Below are 21,647 nucleotides of genomic sequence, written 5' to 3'. Positions count from 1 at the left end.
ATTAAGATAGAATTCCATTATTAATTAAAACTTTTGCAAGAGTTGTTTCCAACCTGGTCCATGGGGAAATATAACAGCCTTTAACAATCCTGTATTTTGGTGCAAACATGCAATACTATGTATCAATTATTCAGTATCTTCATCATCATCAATTATCTAAAGAGCAACTAGTATACTTTTTTTAAAAAAAGTAGATTTGTGATGGTAATGCTTTACATTTCAGTATTTTCTCTTGGAGGATCTTGGATGCTATTTTAAAAAGGGTAAACCTTATGAACATTATGTAAACCAAAGCCTGGTAGACCAGGCCAGTCTGTGTTGAGCAGCTGACGAAACTGAAGCAGTGGTGATTCAAGTACAAGGGAGAAAGTCAGACAGCAAAATATAACAGAAATAAATCTTCCAGTTTTAGAAGTGACTCACCCAGTTTGCACAGGGCTTCTACAGAAGGCCAACTCTGCAGCAGCTTTAATCTGATCATTTGGCTTAGCATCCTTTGAATGATCAGCACTTCCGTGGACATTTGAATGAAACTGTAAATAAAGACAATATTTATGTGGTATTAATAATGGGAAAGTAGCAGAATGACCCAGCTGTTAATATTCTTTCCTCTCCGCCTCTCTTGCCAAATCACTGAAATGATAAATCCTGATGCTGCCAGCCTTTGCACCACAAATGAAAACTTCAACCATGGCAATGCATGCAGGCAACACACAGGCAATATGCTTGTTTGATCTGTTTGTGTTTTTTGTTTGTTTGTTTGTGGTTTTGTTTATTTTTGTTTGTTTTGTTTGTTTTTAACAGAAAATGAATATTGCCCTCCCCGATTTTGGGGAGGACAGAAATGGAACAGTGGGGCGGGGGAGGGGGGGAACAGAAGGACGAGTAAGCTGCATACAGATTGCTTCAACTTGCACATCAAACAGAAGGAATCAGTAAATTATGTTTTATTGAATCTCTATTGCTTAGCCTTCACCACTACATAATAATAATATTAAATAATTTACTGGGATGTTAGCACTTGCCTCACAAGTCACGTTATACACAGTAACTAACCCTACGGGTGTACTTGTCACCGCTTACCATTTCAGAGAAGCAATGGTATGTGGTTGTTTATAGTACATAGTTGGGGGGTGACTTTTCAATAAAGGGACTCTACCGTGTAGTATCAAAGAAAAAGTCTGATATCTGCTACTTAAGAATGGAGAGGTCCATAACTTTGGATCTGGCATGTTTCTTTAAATGACGTGGATGTTACATTTATGAGATGAAAGCAACAAGAGAAAGGACAAACCAGTTACTTTGCTTGAGATCACAGCTCTTCCTGTAGGGGGCTCCCTCAGCTTGAATTCTTGCTGAATGATAATGCACTGCCAGTTTCAGCAAAAATCTTCCATTCCCTGGTTTTAATGATCATTAGCTGGCTCCTGCTGTATGGAGAGTAAGTGGGAGACAAAAACATTAATCTGTTACAAGTATTTATTTTCAGACTTCTTTTCCCCCCACCCCCAAAAAAACCCTATCCCTAAATTTAGTCTCTGGAATGCTTTGTAATGAGATACATTCCATCAGAAAATATGACCCTTTAGAGCAGCTGTGTTGAATACAAACAGCTTCATTCAAATCCAGGAAAAATGCCAGAAGCAGACATGTTTCACATTCCTAGGCTCTAGGCAGAGTCCTCCAGGAGTGGCTAAATGGCACATGTTACTCTCAATCTGCAAACATTGTGACAAGAGGTCCCTAGGGCCACTGGCTCTGTTGTGCACTAGAGTAACCTGCCGTGTGTTTGAGCCAGCAGACCGACACAGTTTGTGCATCTTGGGCTCTGCCACTCTGCACGTACTTGGGCCTGCATGCACAATCCTGCTCCCTGAGAGGAAACAAGACTTTCTAGCTGCTCTCATACTGTCACTGCTGTCTGGTACCAGCAATCTGAAACATCTGAAGACTCTTCATCCCCCAGTTTCATTATGAGCAGCTAGAAAGCATTTCAGCAGCTTTGTATCCAGAGATGCAACTGAACTGTCCATAGAAGTGACAGGAAGAACTTTGCACTTAAGTGAACAATATTTCCCCTGTTCCTTGCATGGAGCAATGTGTATTACACACTGGGAACAGTTAGTTAAAAAAATAAAATGTTATTTTGGTCTTCCAGTCATGCTCAAGATTGATGTGTTTACATCAATAAAGTGCTTTGATAAGAATCTCCCCCTGGAGCATTGAATTATAAACTACATGTTTTACAATTTTTTCTTTTTAATAGCTGTTAAAAACATTTCCCTGTAGCCTGTCAAGCAGATAACTATACCACTTTTCTCTCCCTTATGAAATGCAGTTTGGCGTAAATACAGACTGAACTAGTGGCAGACTCAACTTTTTTCCTTAAACAAAAGTAATGTTTATAGCAAAATCTTTCAAATGTTACTATGGAAGTATCAACAAAGAGAAAAAAATGGGAAATTGAGGCTATTACCTGTGTATCTAAGTCTGCTGGTGTGCCTCACAACCATTTGCCAGCAACATTTGACAGAAAGCATATAAAACCTTTTTTCCTTCCATGAGATACTGAAAATACGAAACATTTTTACCAAACATACAAGTAGCAAAGAGCCCTCATTTTGTTCAGTGCACTTCAGTAGTTGCAGAATATATATGCTGCCAAGTTCTATAACTTTCTTGTGTACTTTTTATTATCTGTTCATGTACTTCTTACTTCATGTCTTACCTATAAAGAACTTTTGCATCCTGTGGCAGGTTATCTCCATTGTTTAACTTTACTTTGTGGATGAAAGGAACAGCCCTGTCTGCAGTGGTAAAAACATCCTGGTTGTTTGGATGGTTGGAAGCCCTGCTGTCCCAGCTTCATTCCACACACTCATCAGGGTCACTGAGTAACTTGCCAGTTGTCTCATCCGTTTTGGTGCTTTTCAGCATCTTACTGCAGCACACACAAGATTCAGATGCCAAAGATGTGCTGTTTACAAGTTAATAGTCCCTGGCTCCTGCCTTAAGCTCAGCTCCATGCACAGGGTTGGAGGGAGAGAACAGGGCAGAAGATAATTTCCATCATGTCTGTGGAATAAATGTAACATGGGAATCGGGAGCAGCTGCTGCCCTGGAGCTTTGGGAGGAAAAGAGAAAGATAAGAAAATGGCAGGGCCACACAACACCTCACTGTGCTACCCATATCTGGGGAGGTCCCCAGCCTCAGGCTGTGGCAACATGGAGATAGATCCATGAGTTTCTAGAGCTGCTTGCTGGAGGCTGTGACCTCCCACTTGGAGGGGAACTGAGAGCTTCCATGACTTCATGCTAGGCATCTCCCACCCTTCTGTGTCCTGTGTGGTGGTAATGTCAGGAAGGGTGATACAGCAATGTGAAACAAGCTATGAGCTTCACCCTGGCTTTCTGTTCCCTCTACCCTCTCTTACTGGGCTGTTACACAGCCCATCCCAAGTGCCCTCATACTGCAGCAGGTAACAGGAAAGCCTTTGCTGTCCCAATGTAGATAAATCCAAGCCCCTTCCTCACAAACAGTAGCCGGAGAAAAGAGGAGCAAGAGGACAAGTATCTATGTAAAACTAATGCTGTAATTTGACAAAGGAAGATGCACACTTTGCCAAAACCATAACTACTGTGGCCAAAGAGAGCGTGGACGGCAGCTGTGCCCACACTGGGCCAAGCAGGAAGACCCAAGCAACAAGTCTTCCAAGACTGCCAAACTCTCTCATCTGGATATGGTTCTCTCCATTATTTTCATGTAGCTTTGGGATGATGGTTTATCATAGCAATTTTTTTCCTGATCTACCCGAATTAGTTTCATCTGGGTTCCCATCTGATGTGTCACACATGTCTTTGACCAAAATAACCTCAGTACATTGTCAGCAATTTGCTTAACCCCAGGATGCCTGGCAGCTTTATTTCTCTACACTTTTGCTAAAGGAAGAGTTGGCACATGCTCTGTCTAAGGATTGTGAAGGTATCTAAGCAGCAATATTTGTTTTTGTCACTCCGACAAATAAATCATCCACATCATCTGAAACGCTTGCAGGGAAAACCAGTAAATGCCAACAGATTCAATTTTCCCCTGTTTTAATAGAACAAGACTAGTTTTACTACCAAAAATCTGAAAATAAACAGTTTTATTAACATTGCAGCCAACTTTTTTAAGAACACAATTATTTTTGAGGCGGACAGAAGATAATGATTAGGAATGAGTCACACAAATTGTTTCTGTACAAATTTGTACTGACATTTTCATAGCAATACATTTTGGACATTTTTGGTTTTTTGGAAGACATAAGTCAATAATGAAAAAAGCCTGTCAAATTCTAGTTTATTAGTGATTATTACTATTGACAAAAATTGACTAGGAGCTTGAAATAGGATCTGTTATTTAAAAAACTTCTTCCCTTTCCCTTCAAACTCACCATTCTGGGTCTGATCCTGCAAACTGACAGCTTTAATTGAGGTTATACTCTGGATTATATTTTTAGCGTATAACTGATGAAGTCTTGTCATATATTTATTTTTGTTGGCAAGAAGAATATTGGACCATCCCTAGCAAAAAAATGGAGAGTTCGTTTTATTTTGCAAACAAGAAGTAAACGTTTTATTAGCTTTAACCTCAATCTCAAAAGCTTTATTTCAAATGCATATGCCATGGCCGTTTGCATGTACACATTTCAGTTCATCTACAGTCTAAACATTTAGCTCCACAGATGTACTCAAGCAGTTAACAGGTCATACAATTAATAATTTTCCTTTTAATTTTTTTATTTTTTCTCAATAAATAAACACTACGGCTTAAATGCAGATTGTATACACATCTGCTAATATATCACACTAGTTTAATACTTGCAACATATTTTACTAATCTTTAAAACTGCAGAAACTTTGCTATCAACATTATGAAGATGGCATGCCTTCTTCTGACATTCAGTCTTTATCCTCTTAAAAGTTACTTGAGTCTTTCACTGGCTGCAAGTAAGTTGTGTCTTTTTTGGCTTGCATGCCTAACTGGGCAATCCCTGTTACACCACACAGAATGACAAGATGAAAGAGACAACATAGTATTAATTGTGGCTCAGTCCAGCTGGGGAGAATGGAAATGATCCCACAGAACAGGCTCTGGAATATACAAATAAAATAACATGCCAAAGAGGGGAAATGCATACATGAAAGCTGCCAAGACTGTGATGTAATGTCTCTCTGATCAGCTACACTGAGGTCTGCACCAGAAAAAACACGTGCCACAAAAACTGCAATGTACAGATCATGTTCCTTCACAAACATGGACAATTTGAGAGGGACCTCCCTGCTCCATGGAGAATGTTTTCCTGGCACTTGTTGGGTCTCGTGCCACTGCTTTGTATGACTTGTCCCAGCCATGCAGGCTGCACTGCTGCACTCAGACTATAAAACAAGATTTGACAGCTCTGCAAGTAAATAAAATTACAGTACAGACAAATTGTCAAATTAGTGTGATGTTGAAATTGGAAACGGGATAGCTGAAAGTGATGTCCACTTGCCACATCAGATGTGATCGTGGATTGCAATGATGCTCAGGTTAGCCTTACCCCAGTAGATGGTGCTAGGATTTCACATGGGTCAGTGGCTGTCCTGAGACCCTACCAGCACAAACCCCACTGAGAAACAGGGCAAATGTCTTTATCCAGAACCTGAGTTCCTGTTGCCACAACACAGCAGAAACTGTCTTGGCACCTCCTAAGTCCTCTGTGAGCCAGACTGTACCTGTCAGATGGGGAGCTACTCAGCCTGCTTCTCTGCCTGGGGTACAAAGGCATCCGGTGCCTGTGCTGTAGCCATTAGTCCAGACCAATTTTTTGGTTTTCACTCAGCTGAATCTGTTCAGATTCATAAAATCAGTGTGCACCACTCACAAGCACTCCGTCACTACATACAGTGATGGACTGTACATATAACAGAATGCCTTTTCCACTTACAAAATCTCTTTTTCAACACTGACACAATTTGCGCTGAACTGAGATAAAATTTATTTCAGCTGACTTGGTAATTATTGAAGCATTCCATTTTAATTAGGATGATGGTTAATGAAATCTGCCATAAAATCATTTGTGGCTTTCAGCTTTTGTAAATCAAATTACAAATATGTAATAAATACAGAGAAATAAATAAGTACATTATATGATGGCTTGTTATTTTCTTTCAGCGCTCATCAAGGGAAGCCTATATATCGATATGACTTGACGATGACAGGATAACAGACTCATTTCTCCAACGAACAGTTTTCTTCTTATAAGGCAAAAAGCACTGCATCTGTATGAGATCATCTAGAAAAGCCCTCCTTCCTGAAAAAATACTATATTCTTTTTTTGTTGCCTAGCTACGTGCTGCTGTTACCTTAGAAGGCTGTAGATTCATCTGAATGATTCTAGTGGTGCTGATGTGCTCGAGCAGAGGAGTAATGCAAATATATAGCCCTTTCTTTGGTAGAGATTATGAAAGGATTATGCAGAGGGCAGGGTGAGTGTGAAAAGAAAGAGCCTTTGAAGAAATGCAATTTACTGTATTCATCATATTCTTTTTGACATTAACTGCTGAATAAAGAGCATTTCTCCCTCACAGCCCTGGGTGCATGAGCAGGCAGTGAAATCACAGACCTGATGCTTTTGACGTAAGACTCTGATGACAAGGAAGTGTTTGCCTGGTTAATGTTAATTATTGCTGTGAGTAAGTGTAGAGAAAGGGAAAGACTGTCAAGGCCTGTTTCTGATCTCGTTTCCAAAACTGTAAACCAGGAAAAATGCCATGAAAGGCAAAGAATTCGCTGAATTTCATTACCACCAGAGAATGTGTTGATTACTGAGTCCTTCTTTGAATATAGGTAGCTTTGATGATTTGGAAAATTAAGAAAGACAATTTTACATGCCTAAGGCCCCAAGATTTACATTGTAATATGCCTGTCAAAGAAATCTCTGACAGGGAGCTCTGCCCCCAAGCATGAGACATGCAGAGATTGAGAGCATGAGCAATAACTCCCTGGCGCTTCCCCCATGTGATCAGCAGCTCAGCATACCGCTGCCTCTCCAAAGATTTGATGACATGGTATTCACTAGATGTGGTACCGAAGTATTGATTCTGTGAGTGATAAGATGAATGGGGAAAAAAAAAATCTTATCTGCTTCACTTCAACTGGTTTGGGTGTAGAATATTCCTGATGAAAGACAAGATTCTGCAGTTTTAGCTTTAGGACAGAGTCCTACCACTGAAGTTTTGATTCATTTTACTCAGGTTTGTGCTAGCTTTAAAATTAAGGTCTACATTTGGGATGTGTCATTTCCTTTATAAAATAATGTTTTTCATGTCTGTAGTGTCCTATAATCCTCTTTATATAGGGTACACATTTTGTATCATTCTGTTATCTCAGTCTACATTTGCGCTTGTTTGTAGTTTATCATGAGCCTGGATCTTGATCATCTTATACTTTTTGGAGAGAAACTGGTAGATAATGAATTGTATCATTATTATTACATTCTTTTTCGAGAACGAAATCAGAAAGAATTTTGATAAGTTAAAGTGAAAATAATGAAGTCTATACAATTCCAGTATATCTCTACAATAAGAATTTTGGAGGTGTTCATCAGAATATCATAAATAGCAGCAGAGGCAAAACAGGAAATGAGACATTTTCAAGAAGAAGAGATGCCTACTACTGTTGTTACGCAAATGTGGAATTTGCCAAACTCAGCACATTCCAACCAGACAAATTCTGAGTTTCTCCTGGAACAGTTGCTAACATCTCTCACACCCAAATGCCTACATATCTTACATGAATGATTCCATGACATCACTCACCACGGAAGAAGACAACCATGAATTCTGCACTGGGTTATAAAGAAGTGTAAAGCCTTTCTAATTCAAATCTGTAAGTCTCCCCTGTGAGTGTCAGTTTTTGTCTTGGCTTCAAGCTTTTTTATTTCTTGAAATGAAAGGGAAATAGAGTTTTCCCTACATGGGAAACAAGATCAGACTTCATCACCTAAAGCAAAAGGACAGCAATGTTTCAATTCTGTCACCATCAGTCACTACCAGGAGCCTTATATAAGATGCAGCTATTCTAAGCATTGTAAATGCACATTTGGACACAAAACTAAAGTTCTCTGTGTAAGAAAAGATAGATTTAAAAATCCCTGTCCTTTTCCCTTATCTAATACACAGAAGAGGGCAGCACAGTTAAAGTTTTATACTTTATATTGTCACTAACATTATAAATTGTGCTTCTGCCTTACCTCTGCCTTTCCTCAGTGACAGATCTATGTGACTCTTAGCACTGCAAGCATGTTGTTTATTTCCTCAGAGAACCACAGGCCTGCTCCTAGTTTTGTGTTTCCATTGCAAGGAGACTTTTCCTTGTTCACCTGCCATATTCATGGAAGCATCTGTAACACAGCTATTTAACTGTGATTATTTATTACTTAGATATAATCCAGATTTTCAGTCCCCTTATTTCCAAATCTTCTTTCCTTTGATATCTCTGTAATGTGTTGAAACATAACCACTGCCTCATCACTGATGCAATCTGCTGTGCTCCTGGTACCCTCACTGTAATCTCTTGCTGCAGAGAAGTTTTCCCTTACAGCTATGTTTTTCCTTCTGCAACTTTCTGCAACGTTTCTGCATTACTAAGTGGAAGATGCCTGCTAACAGGCAACTCCGGAAGACCATGCTCTGCAGACATATGGAAGAAATGGGCTCTGCAGGTCACGAAGAGTAGCTTTAGTCTGTTTTCTACCCAGTTTCCTGGCTATTAAATATTAGTTCCTCAATAAAAGAGAATTGCAGTAGGCCCATGAAAATGTTACTCACTGCTCAGTTGACAAAGAGTAAGTGGTTGATAGAGTTCTCAGGACTAAAAAACAAAGCAAAAAGCATCTCTCAACACTTTAAAAGTCCACGTTCACCTGCAATTTGAATAACCCGTGTTTCTTGTCCCATGACTTCTAAAAAATGTATTAGAAATAGAAAATATACAGAGAAGAGCAAATAGGGATTGTTTTTATGCAATGAGTGACTGAATACACAAGGTTCTTCCACTGAGATAAAATTTTTGAAGGAAGCTATAAAATCGTCACATGTATGAAGATGAGGGAAAACTTATTTTCTGCCTCACTATACAGTAACTGAGGGTGTTGCAGGGTATCAAAAACCTACACGAATTAAAAGGCAATTAGAAAAGTATGTAGAAAAAATACATCAAGGGCCTCTGAACAAAAGGAATAGTTTTAGCCTGGCAGGAGTACAGGGGGAGTTTTAGCTGTGTTTATCATGTTCTTATTGTCTATTCTTCTTTAGATATCCGCTACTGACAGCTGCTGGAAACTGAATGTAAATTGAGTCTGACCCAGTACAACTCCCTTAATTTGTTATTGTAAATAGATTCATTCCTCTTGCCAAGAGCTACTGCTGGTAAACAATAAATCTTACATTGCAATTTGCTTCCTTACCACTATGTACTTCTCAGCAGGACAGCCAGCCAGCCATTTACTTTGCCCACTCTTTAAACCAACTGTCTGTTGAAATGTGTAAATTCAGAAGCTTTTTCATGGTGTCAGACTTCTAGACATGTCATGTAAGGGGCCTCTGAAATCCACACGAAGGAGTACACATCCCACAGGAATTGTAACAGGATATTTAGCATTCCACTCATGGATGGACGATGTGTGTCACACACACACATTGGCCATGACAAATTTAATACTGAAAAAGAGGAATTGGGGGTGATAAAATAAAATAATTATGGAAATATCTTAGGTCATGTTCTGATTTTACTCGAAACTTGAAATTCAATAGGAGCAAACAGCTGATCAGATATACTACGTGCTATTGAGTGTGTTCACTAGTCACTGGGGAAACTAAGGTGGTATCCAAATTCTGACTCTTGTAGCTGTAGCATGGTATAGCACAAGTGGTTATGGTATTGGTAAGAAATAAAACCGAATCCAAGAAACTAAAAATCAGTGCAAATTTGAAGTTAAGATTCAGACAGAATGATCCTCCCCAGTACATAGTAACATGATAGTTAACTAATAATGTGGTGCACTCTGTCAAAAAGAAGCTATGGAACCGCACAGGCAAAAATGAAACTAGATATGCCACTTGTGCAACTCCTTTTTTTTCAGAGGAGTGATTCACTTGGCCCAGCCGGCCATGAGGTTTATCAAGTACTGGAAGCTTTTGAGATTACTCAAAGCAGTGAGAAATTCAGAGTAGCAGGAAGATGAAGCACATTTCCAATTATTCTTATCCCAAGTTATTTTTTGCACTCTTTTACAAGAGTTTCAGAAAGAGGCATTTGCTTTATGTTGCAAGCAACAGATTTAAAATTTACCTGTTCTATGCTATACCTGAAAAATGCAAATGGTACCACATTATTTTGCAGTGCCTATCAGTGAGCTTCAGAATTTCTGGTCTAGAGCTGAGAGGAAACAGTTACTGTGAAAGGAACCAACTTATGATTAATTTTGTAGATATAACTGTTTAATTATGTTTCTGTTTGCATTTCCCCCTTGACACTATAAGCGAGCTTTCTACACTGTGTCAATTTCTATTGACTCCAAAGCTCATATTTCTCACATCTCATTGTTGCAGCCCCAATTCATGGCTATCACTACGCTGTCAAAAATATCAGCTGTGTTAAATGCAAGAGTAATTATGAGAACAAGCATGGCTCCTTGGCCAAAGAGGTGTGCTGCCCTGCCTTGGGAATGTCCAAATGCATGTTCAGCATGGATGTGACATTCATTGGGATTTCAGACAGAGGAACTAATGCTTCACCACTGCTAGTCATTTGTACAGTTCAAACTGTGGACTACTTTTATACCACTATATAATAGTTGTAAGATAATGTGATACACCATATGCTACACATGAAAAGGTCTAATACATATGTACATATAGTCCCAAAGCTGAACTGGTTAGTCTGTACATGTTCAGTGCATACTAGTATATGTGAAATCACCGGACTGTGGAGAGGAGGGCTTGAGACCATATTTTCACTATACTAAAAAATGCAGGGTAAGGAAAAAGTGTTTTGTTCATTTTTCCTGCAACTGTTTCTATCTTGCTGGAATTAAAAACAAACAAACAAACAAAAACACATTTCCTACTGCTGCTTCTGTCTCTTCTCCCACTGGCCTTAGTCTGTCAGTTCTGTAATTAAAATAATAATAAATAACACTGCTATTTCTTTTTTAGTCCAGGTATTTGGGAGGTAGCCAGACTCAGGCTTCTGCAGGAGTAATGCTTCATGTAACTTGGCAAGAACAGACCTTTGTGGATTCTGCACAGTTTTTGTAGAAATAACTTCACCCACATAATGGCTGATTAATTAGACTCGAGGCAGTGCAGATGAGCTGAAAAGTAAGAAGAGGAGAAATGCATGACTTCCAATGTAGAGCCAAGCTGAGAACAATATTTTTTTCCAAACCTCACACTGCTAATCCAGTCTTTGGGCTGTTTGTAATATTTCTATTATTCCTAACCAAAAGTGAAAAAATTCCAATGTAAGACAGTAACTACAACAAAAACTGGAATTCAGTGGTAACATTAATTTGATGTAAAAAGTATAAATGCTATTTAAAATATGACATCCGACCTTGAACAAACACTGATGAGACAGAATCACATACAGTTAATTCTAACCCCAAATTCTGCTTTTTCCATCTGAACAGTCAAAGGCGAGGGGAGCTGGGTGTTAGGTTATACGTGCTTAGTCATTTAGACCGTGAAATGCACTCTGCATCTAATATAGCAAAAAGAAACTCCAAGCACAAGCTTTATTACCCAAGTAATAAATAACTGGAACAACGGGATCAGACTGCATGTTTTACATTTTCCATACGATGAAAAGTACTGAGGCCAATAGAGTGCACTAAAAGTGAACATTGCCACTTCTCAAAAGCTAGAGAAAAACTGCATGGGATATAAAGGAGAAAAAGAAGAAGAATGAGATAACAAAAGAAAAAAAGAAACAGGACATGCTACAACAGTAAAATACAAAGAAAAGGTACTTTAAGTGAAAGGCAATTGAAATAAGGAAAATGAAAATCATACGAGGATGAAATGAAACCAAAAGAAACAAAATGATATCCATTTTTAGAGAGCTTTGTGCTCAGTTCCCCATAATATAGGACATCAGTGTTCCTTTCCTTGTGAGTGCCAGATTAAATTCTTCCATGAGAACTGCAGGACACACACCACAGATGCTGGGTAGCCAAGCAAAAGTGAAGCTTTAGGATTAATTCATAAATGGGAGGTTCCAGTGGTTCCTCCAGGATCCCAGAACACCCTGACAATTAGGATTTGGTTGACCTGGGTACCTGGGAACAAGTGTTTCTGGCCTCAGCAGGATTTGCTTGTTACTTTCATTAAGCCTTATTCCCTCCGCTCACGAGGATCTGGATAGACAGCAGCCCCTGACTGCAGCTCTGCTGCTGGCTATATGACATAGCTGCTGCAGGGAACAGTCACCTGAACTGCTCAGGAGCCACCTGGAACTCAACAACTGCAGGTGGTACTACTGCTACACTGATAACCCCAATTCAGTGCACTTCCAATCTACCATGCTGGCTGGAGTGGACTTTTACCTTCAGCATTGATAGACTCCAGGTCCAGCTGTACGTAAAATGGAAAGAAATTATAAAATTTCCTGTTTCCATTTCAATACATAAGGAACAGTAAATTAGGCTTACTAAAAATACCAAGTACTATATGTAACAGAAGCACTCATTTAATTAAAACAAATCTTAGACCAGTAGCAGCTAGAATGATGCAAAATAACAGTAGAAAAACAAGACATTAAAATTTCTTTTACATAGAAATAAATTACAGTTAATATATATTAGAAGCACAATCAAGTAGAAGTGGAAATAGAGGGCAGCTGAGATAGAACAGGGTCTGAAAACCCTTCAGAGAAACTAAGAGCAGCATTTCAGGCCTGTGTGGTCTCATGCATCGCACTGAAATCATTATGTGCCACAGTAATGTATACATGAATATATGGTAATAATAACAAACAGAATTACATGGTATGTGAAGAAGCACATTATATGTCTCAAGTGATTAACCTGAACTATCTGTTAATTCTTCCCAGCTTCACAAAATAGCTGGATCTATGAAGATCAAGGGCGATAAACCAGCTACGTGACCCCTGTGATCTCCCCCCTCTCTGGTTCCAGGCACAGATCCTGCGGTAGATGAGAACAGACCTCACTGCCTTGGCACAGCGCTTCTCTGAACAACTTGTGGCCCTCCCTCTAGGAACAAGTGAAGCCCCAGGGACCTAATCCAAGGCCATCTCACTTTCTGCTAAAGGACAACTCACAGAGAACCCAGTGCCAGATCCTGAGTAGTATCCTGTAACCCTGCTGGTATTCTGTAAGCAATAATTCATTAGTTGTACCTGGGTGCTGGCACAAAACAAGTGTTTGCCACACAGTCCTGTATGATTTCTATTTTTTTTATTATTATTATTATTTTCAGCCTCTTTTCCTACTGAAAAGCTGTTCTCTTGACGTCTGTGTTTAGCATTTTTATATATGCCTTTCTTGTTATTTTTTGGCTCATGAGGGCTCTATCTTGCATTTACATCATTAAAATATTCACAATGTTCATCAGCAAAAGACCTGGAATAAAAAAATGGCATTTTTAAAGTCCTGTCACTGAAAATCCCATTTTTAGTTTGGTTTCAATCAGTAATGCTGCATGTGGCATAAAAGCAGCACAGTGTCTTTAGTTCTGATGCCTCCCAGATTTCCCTTCTTCCACACAGTAAAGAATTAAAAATACCTCCACTTTATATTTCATCTTCTAAAATTTGACCGTGACACACAGTAAAGTCAGCAGGAAAGACAGGTCCAAAAAAATCATAAAATCAAACAGAGTATTTTTGGGCGAGGATTTTAGGCAGAAACATTCAAATTTATAAAGTTAACTGAAGAAAAAAAAAATCTGAAAGTATATTTAACCACTTGACTGTACATAAATACAGGCTAATCGAGACGGTTTGGTAGATTCCATTTTATCCAAATTAAGTAACCATGGTGTGTTTCAAATGCTAACCATAACTTGTTCAAATATGATTTAAAATGTTAACCAAAGCTCTATAATTCTATCATTTAACTGCAGCACTCAGTTCTCTTAACCACCAAGCTCTGGCTATCTAAGCTGACACAGCTATTTTGGTTCCTGCTTTGTGAGACAGACAGAGAGAACTCGCTGCGAGCACTTGGTGATCTTTAACTGCCACACGGACACTTCAAACTGCAGTTATCAGGGCAGAGGGGCCAAACCCACCCCAGAACGTGGACTGCAGCATTAGCTTCTGAAAATTAAATATTCACTCGAATTCATAGGAAAAAAAAAATCCATTCCCTGTGGTCAGCCTCTTTACACTATTTTCCATATTTATCTTTGTCACCGTTAATTAGCCACAGAAATTTAACATGTTATAAGAAAAAGATGCTTCTGAGCCATTGTGCTGTATTTTGTTGGCCGCGCAACTGCACAGCCCAACCCCACAGGTTCCTTTCTTTCCTTTACTTTATTCCCTGTGTCTACGTCTTAGTCTCCACCAACTCCTTATTTCTTGCCTTCTTTAGTCTTGGTTCAGCAGCTGATTTACAAACCCTTAAACTCACCAATTTGATGACAGTAGTCCCTACACAAGGTCACGGGGATTTCCCCGCAGTGACCAGGCTGTAATCTTTTGGGAGCAGGAGCCAGGGTTATTTTGGCTGTGAAATGTCTAACATGTTTGGGTTGCTAGGTAAATAATAACCGGTATGTGTGATGCTGGGGTGAGCCATTCGGGACACAAGTATAGTTATCTGGTTAGTCGTTTCTTCACTTGATCACACGGTAATGACTGTGCCACTTAAGAGATAAAACTTCCACTGTCTCACTTCGCTGTTCAGGTGAAATGAAGGGAAGAATTTGACCTTTGTGTTTTGTGTTGCCCTCTGAAACCGTTAGCAGCACGCAGCAAGGTTTGTACTGCACCTAGAAGGGGCGCTCTTCCCATCCCCTGCTCCTGAGCGTTAAGTAACGCCAGCACGATGCCGTGCCAACACTGCCAATTTGCAGATATGTTTCCCAAGGCTGCTGTAGGCAGCAGAACCGCTCCCGGGCGATGCCACGGAGCGTGAGGAGCTGAGGAAAGCCGCCTGGCAGGGCTCACGGCCAGCCCCGTTTGCAATTTCATAGGCTCACAGCCTGATTACTGTTGGAAAAGACCTCCAAGATCATCTGCCCCCCCCAACATCACCCACTGAACCCATTCCACGCGGTGCAGCCTCAGAAATGGGGAGTCGAGGGGGGCGGGGGGGACACGACACCCGGGGCACACCAGCCCCCCCTCACAGCGCGGCCCTCCAGGGCCGGCATCTCCCACCCCCAGCCGCCTCCGCATCGCTCCAGCTCCGCTGGGGCTCCGTGCCGAGCCGTGCCGAGCGGCGCGGAGCCGCCGTGGGCGGGTGAGGCAGCCCCCGGGCGTGCTGTGAGGGAGCCGCGCGTCACGGCAGGGCCGGGCCGGGCCGGGCCATAAATAGCGGCGAGGCGGCGGCAGCGCCGGCAGCGAGCTGTGGCGGCGGGGAAGCCCGGCTCTCCTCTCTCTCCCTCAGGAGCACGTCGAGGGACGAGCGGGGCGGCTCCTCTCAGCAACCCGGAGCCCCCATGACCCTGAACCGCGGCGCCAAGCTCCGCTCGCTGGAGAAGCGGCGCGGCAGCATGCCCTTCGCGGCGCACCAGCACCTGCACCGGCGCAGCATGCCGGTGGACGAGCGGGACCTGCGGGCCGCCCTGCCGCACGACGAGCTCTCCGGCCTGGTGCGCTGCACCTCGTACAGCCCCGGCGAGGCGCACCGGGAGAGCTGGGCCTCCGACTCCTCCGACTCCGTCATCTCCTCGGGCAGCGACTCGGACGGGCGGCTCTATAAGGTGATCCTGCTGGGCGAGCACGGCGTCGGCAAGACCAGCCTGGCCCGCATCTTCGGCGGCGTCGAGGACTGCGCGGAGGCAGAGGAAGCCGGTGAGGGCGCGGGGCCCCCCCGGGGCCGGGGCTGGGGGCGCGGGGTGCCGGGGGAGTGGCCGCTCGCCGCGGTGCCGCCGGTTTCCCCAACGCTGTTTTTCCCTCCCCAGGCAACACGTACGACAGATCGATTGTGGTCGACGGGGAAGAAGCGTCTCTGGTCGTGTTCGATATCTGGGAGCAGGTACGGGGCGACTGAACGTGCCTTTTCCTTGCGGGCTGCGCGGGGCTTCGCTCCAAAACGGCCGTGTCCAGGTGTCTGGCTGTTTGTGGTCACACCGTAACGTTCCTACAAAGCGGCGTTACGAAATCAGAGTGCATGCTGCTTTATTCTCTCTTGCAATCAATTTGTTGTAGCTAGACAGGCAATTAAAAAACCTGCATAGGCTCAGACAGCGAATCCCTTAATGCTTGCAGTAAGCAGCAGCTTACATTAGCAGCCCAGGAAATTCGTGCAAAACGAGAGATTAACAATCTGAGCAGTGCAGACCCGATACAATTTCTGGAAACACGATGATTTTGTTCTGTAATATATTTTAAATGAGAAAATCTTAAGAAACCTTCTGGGAGGTTGCTTACTTTTGCTGTCTCTTTATTATAAAGCTAAGAAGAATATCTTTAAGATGTTTACAGTATTTAAATAATTAGTTAGACAGTGTTGAATAGCTTTTTCAATGCAATAAATCTGTTTCTCACCTTTTGTTTTAGGATGACAGCCAATGGCTTCAGAACCACTGTATGAAAATGGGGGATGCCTATATTATTGTATACTCAGTGACTGACAAAGTTAGTTTTGAAAAGGCCTCTGAACTAAGGATCCAGCTAAGAAGAGCAAGGCAAACGGAAGACATTCCTATTATTCTCGTGGGCAATAAGAGCGACCTGGTCAGGTCCCGGGAAGTCTCAGTTGATGGTAAGAGTTACTGTTCATTTACACAGTACTGTCTAAATTAGTAGCAGAGGATCATGAACAGTAGAATTGGTCCAGGTTTGATGGAGAAAAATGTGATTGGAGGCACCCCAGAGAAATCAAGCCAGCTGGTTCACACTGAGGGGGGGCTCTGTACCACAAACAGTAGTGGAGATGGCAGTGGGGGAAGATCTGTCTCTGTGCATAGAGCTATGTGCTGTACTGCACTGCAAGAGACAATGCTTCAGCTTTAGCACATTGCTGTGTGTAGGGTTTAGCTGGATGTTAAGCATGCAGCAGCACTTGCTAGTCTCGAGGTTTGATACTCTGAGGATACTCTGAGCTATGGTTTTTTAAGGGACAGGAGTGTCACATCAGAACCCAGGCAGTCTATGAAAATGGTGATCCCACAGCAACTGTACAATTTTTTTTTTTTTTTTCCTGGAAGAGATTCCATCACATTTGTGGTGAGCTGGAAGGATGGAAGGACCAGGCTCACAAAAAGTCTTCTTGTATGCGTTCCACAGCTGAGGCCAGTGAGAACTTTCTCAGTTAGTTCCAGGGTGCATTTCCATAACTAGAGTACAGATGATGATGAACGTTTTATTGCTGCCTGGTTATGGCATGATTCCTGTGTTAAATGCTTGTACAGGGAATTGACTGGAGTTGATCAGGAGATTATCATTCTTTTCAGGCTTGTGGCAGTGCATGGTTCACCCGTCCTAGAGGTGTCATTATTTTGCACAGGTTTAAACCTTTGCCATTATTTACCACAGGGTGTACATGGAAACTTGCACTGCAGCAATGTTCCAGAGCTGCATGCTTACCTCTGGAACACTGGAAACAGAGCATCATCTATTCTGAAGGCAGTCCTAATCAAATCCAGTGGTCTACAGCTTCATGACCTCCAATGTAATCTGTTTAATGACCTTTTGGACTGCCAGCTTCAACTGTAGCTAGTATGGAAAACTCACTTCCTATAGCAAGGCTGAGGTGCACAATTGCTCAACAACTTCCAGAAGAAATAGGAACTAGTTTCTGTACCTCACAATCTTTCCTATTAGACAGCAAGCATGCATCCAAGTACCTCTGTTATATCAGCTTTAGATCTTAAACGATACTGGGCTGGTCTGCCTATAGGACTACTATTGTCTTATATTCAGTACCACTGGTCATGTGAGACTTTTGACCACACTACAGCAAAACAATGAGTGCAAATATACACTCTACCTACTATGTAACAAAGTTCTTTTGTGATGTTGAAGGCACTCTAATTAAGTCAAACCTTTTTTCTTGCCACTATGTATTAAAGAGAAAATGTCAGTCTCCACTCACCTCTCTTTTTCTCTTTCCATCCAGAGGGACGGGCCTGTGCTGTTGTGTTTGACTGCAAGTTCATTGAGACCTCAGCTGCTCTTCATCATAACGTCAAGGATCTGTTTGAAGGTATTGTTCGGCAAATTAGACTTCGCAAAGACAGTAAAGAAGACAATGCTAGAAGAATGGCCAACACAAAAAGAAGAGAAAGCATAGGCAAAAAGGCCAAGCGATTCCTTGGGAGAATAGTGGCAAAGAACAATAAGAAGATGGCTTTCAAAGCAAAATCAAAGTCTTGCCATGACTTATCTGTGCTTTAGAAGCTTTCAGCGAGGACGGATGTTGCACATGGGAGGTGAACAAACATTTGACTGTTGAAGTGTATGGATGATCCTCATGGTGATAACAAGAATGAGTTATCATTAAGACTCTCGTTAATGCCTTAAGGTGCACAAGCAAGTCCAGAACTTACATTACAATGTCTACTTCATTGATAAATGGCTAAAGTTTCAATGCATACAAGTAAATGAACTAACTTTAAGTAAGTGGCTTGACATGCCCACACTTTCATTATGTACATATATTATATATCCTCTTGTCCTGTGGATAACAGGGATGCAAAGATAAGAAAAGATGATGATAAGTATCACCATAGACTTGTCTCGTTTGCAGAGCAAAACTTAAATTTGTACGCAGGCTCGTACACCCTTTTTAGTATAAAGCAAGCAAAGATAAATCTTTTTAAACTTAAATATGGGGTGGGGGGAGTAGAACCACATTAGAATGGGAGTAAAATTTATATATATAGTTAAATACAGAACAGATGTCATTTTATGAAGTTAATTTGCACTTCCATTAACTGTTATTCAATTAATTTGTTACTTGTTTACATGCAGATTTTATAATAAAGTATTATTTCCTGTTATAATAAACTGTGCTTTTCTGATAGTTTGGATAAAGACTGACAGCAATATTTTTATATAGACCTTCTTTCAACTGTACAGAACATTATATACAGACTTCAACTGAGTTCCACATAACAGTTCTGGAATGAGATGAATCGGGCATACTTTGTGTCCAGTTCTTCAGTAGACTGTTTCTTTAAGTAAATCCTGCTTTCATTAACACCTTACCACAGCAGCTCATATCAGGAAGGAGTACCTTAATGTTACTGTTCATCTTCAACCTGCTTCTCTTGTCAGCTGCAGCAGAAACAGACCTCTAAATAGTGCCTATAGTTAGATAGATGTGTTTCCACACTGATTAATTGAAACCCGTATTGTTCAACTTCTTACATTTTCTCTGGATGACAGCCACTGAACAAATGTGTTTTTTCTGTTGTTGGTGGTGGTAGTGACTGTTTGTAGGTTCTGTTTTGTTTTTCCTTTCTGGGAGAAGTATAATTTTCTTGTCTACTCACAAGCCTGTAAATAACTTTCAATGGCTTGAAGAAGTTCAAACCAACATGGCAAGGCTGTTTGAAAGAGTTACAGGCTCCAGCTATGGTGTGTTGTGGCCTTCAGTGTTATTACCGCTTTTGTGTTCATTTTATCATGTTATAATTAATGTGTTTTCATGATATTTTTTTTTACCTTTTTGCTACTCATTAATTTAGAAAGCAGTCATGCCTCAGTAAATAATTTGGGCTGGCTGCATATGCTTTAGTAGTTCCTGTACATAGGATACGTTATTTTTAAATTCTTCCATAAATTATCTAAACTATACATTCTGGCTTTTTCTGTCCAGGGTTGAGTCCAGTTGTTTAGAGAGAGAGTTCTCACTGCTTTGGAGATCTGTATGTGATTTTATAGCTGACCTTTCTCATACAGCAGAAAAAGTGCATCAGTGGTTACACCTTACAGTGCTTCCCTGAGCTTGAACAAACAACTCTCCATGAGGTTAGCCCAGTCTTTGGGCACTCATCAGGGAACAGTTCGTACTGTGGGAAATGGTATCTGGTTTGTATCTCTCTGCTTTGGAGCTGCAGAATTACTGTCTCCTAACCTGTTGCTGGTGCAGCTGTTAAGTTTAGCATATGTTGCTGCTAACAGGTCACATAGGTTTTCTTATGAAGAGAGGTGTTTATTTTTTGTCCTGAGTGAGGTCTAAAGTGAGTAACTCTGTCCTGCTGCCAAAACTTACATTTACCTGATAATACATTTCCATTGGATTTGCCTTTTGTCACCAGCTTTGCTTCCTGGCAAACTATTATGGCAAACCATTCCTGGAATGTCTAACCACTGTCAAGAGCATGACAGTAGATGTCTATTTACATCGAAGTTTTCAAGTGTCAACAGCTAAGAAATTACCATAGTCCTGAAAACCATAAAGCAAAAGTGTCTAAATTCATGTGCATAAATCTGGCACATACCTATTTATGCTTATATTAAAGTTACCAACAAAACTAGACGTTGCTCCCTGTCTGCTTGCAAAGCTTTTGCCTTTGGTTGTCCTGTGCTTTCAGAATGACTGGGAGAGGACTGACATTTGATTGACCAGCAAGATTTAATTCTGCCCGTGATAAATACAAGGAATGTGATGCAAACCCAGAGTTTAAGATAAGGCTTTTCACAAAGTGCGAAGCGTTACAAGGATGTGTTGCTCTCAGTGCCGCAACACGGCTGCATGACCTCTTCAAGGTCATGGTTAACAGCTGTACTTTTTCGCATACTCTGACCTACAAATCAGACATTTTACTCTGTTTGTGAATTCAGAAGATTACGTTAGGACAACTCTAAAAAATAAAAAAATATTCCTGAGGTGTTCTACTTCATTGATAGTCATTAACGTAAACTGTGGAAAATAATTTATTTTACAAGTACGTCATATGGGTCACTGTGAGACAATAAACTGTGAATCCCTCAAGAGAAGCTTAGACTCATCTATACTGTGTTCCGCTGGTTAATATTGTATAATAAAACACGTATTCAAGTATTCATACTTATTTTTTCATGTTTTCACAATAATTAACATAATTCAGCTATCATTTATCAATAGGGACAGGGTTCATTGTTACTGAAGCTTTGATAGTAACCTTCTCTAGACCAGTATCGTATTCTATGCCACAGAAGTATTACCATGAATGTTATTTTGCAGAGATTTTGTAGCTCCTGGAAGACTTTCTATCCAGAAGAATATTAATTTCTTGGATGTTATTTAGTAGAATTTCCAAGCATATATTTTGAAAGTACATATGCAACAGTAACAGACATCTATCTGTCAAGTGCCTCCAAAAATCAACATTCTTCAAAAGGTTATTTTTTACCTTCAAGCATTTGAAGGTCACCTATAGGTTTTTGTAATTTGACAAGTTTTATTGGAAAGGATACTCAGATTCTTGCCACTGAT

General features: G+C 40.9%; 1 protein-coding gene across 1 annotated transcript; it reads left to right on the top strand.

The window, feature by feature from the left end:
* The first annotated feature begins 15,494 nt into the window (after positions 1–15,494).
* On the top strand, positions 15,495–19,247 carry RRAD (RRAD, Ras related glycolysis inhibitor and calcium channel regulator). The gene is made up of 4 exons (XM_035543472.1): positions 15,495–16,072; positions 16,183–16,256; positions 16,781–16,985; positions 18,342–19,247. The coding sequence occupies exons 1-4, from the start codon at positions 15,718–15,720 to the stop codon at positions 18,617–18,619; spliced, it is 912 nt and encodes a 303-aa protein (XP_035399365.1). The 5' UTR covers positions 15,495–15,717; the 3' UTR covers positions 18,620–19,247.
* The last annotated feature ends 2,400 nt before the right edge of the window (positions 19,248–21,647 follow it).

This window comes from Cygnus atratus, chromosome 12, assembly GCF_013377495.2.
Source record: "Cygnus atratus isolate AKBS03 ecotype Queensland, Australia chromosome 12, CAtr_DNAZoo_HiC_assembly, whole genome shotgun sequence".
In the NCBI taxonomy this organism is placed as follows: domain Eukaryota; kingdom Metazoa; phylum Chordata; class Aves; order Anseriformes; family Anatidae; genus Cygnus; species Cygnus atratus.
This window is presented reverse-complemented; position numbering and strand designations above follow the sequence as displayed.

Excerpts from the sequence above, each read along its gene's own strand:
- RRAD (XM_035543472.1), top strand. The coding sequence starts at position 15,718 with ATGACCCTGAACCGCGGCGCCAAGCTCCGCTCGCTGGAGAAGCGGCGC. Across the intron at positions 16,257-16,780 it reads TGTTCGATATCTGGGAGCAG|GATGACAGCCAATGGCTTCA; the intron begins GTACGGGGCGAC and ends CTTTTGTTTTAG. Across the intron at positions 16,986-18,341 it reads CCGGGAAGTCTCAGTTGATG|AGGGACGGGCCTGTGCTGTT; the intron begins GTAAGAGTTACT and ends CTTTCCATCCAG.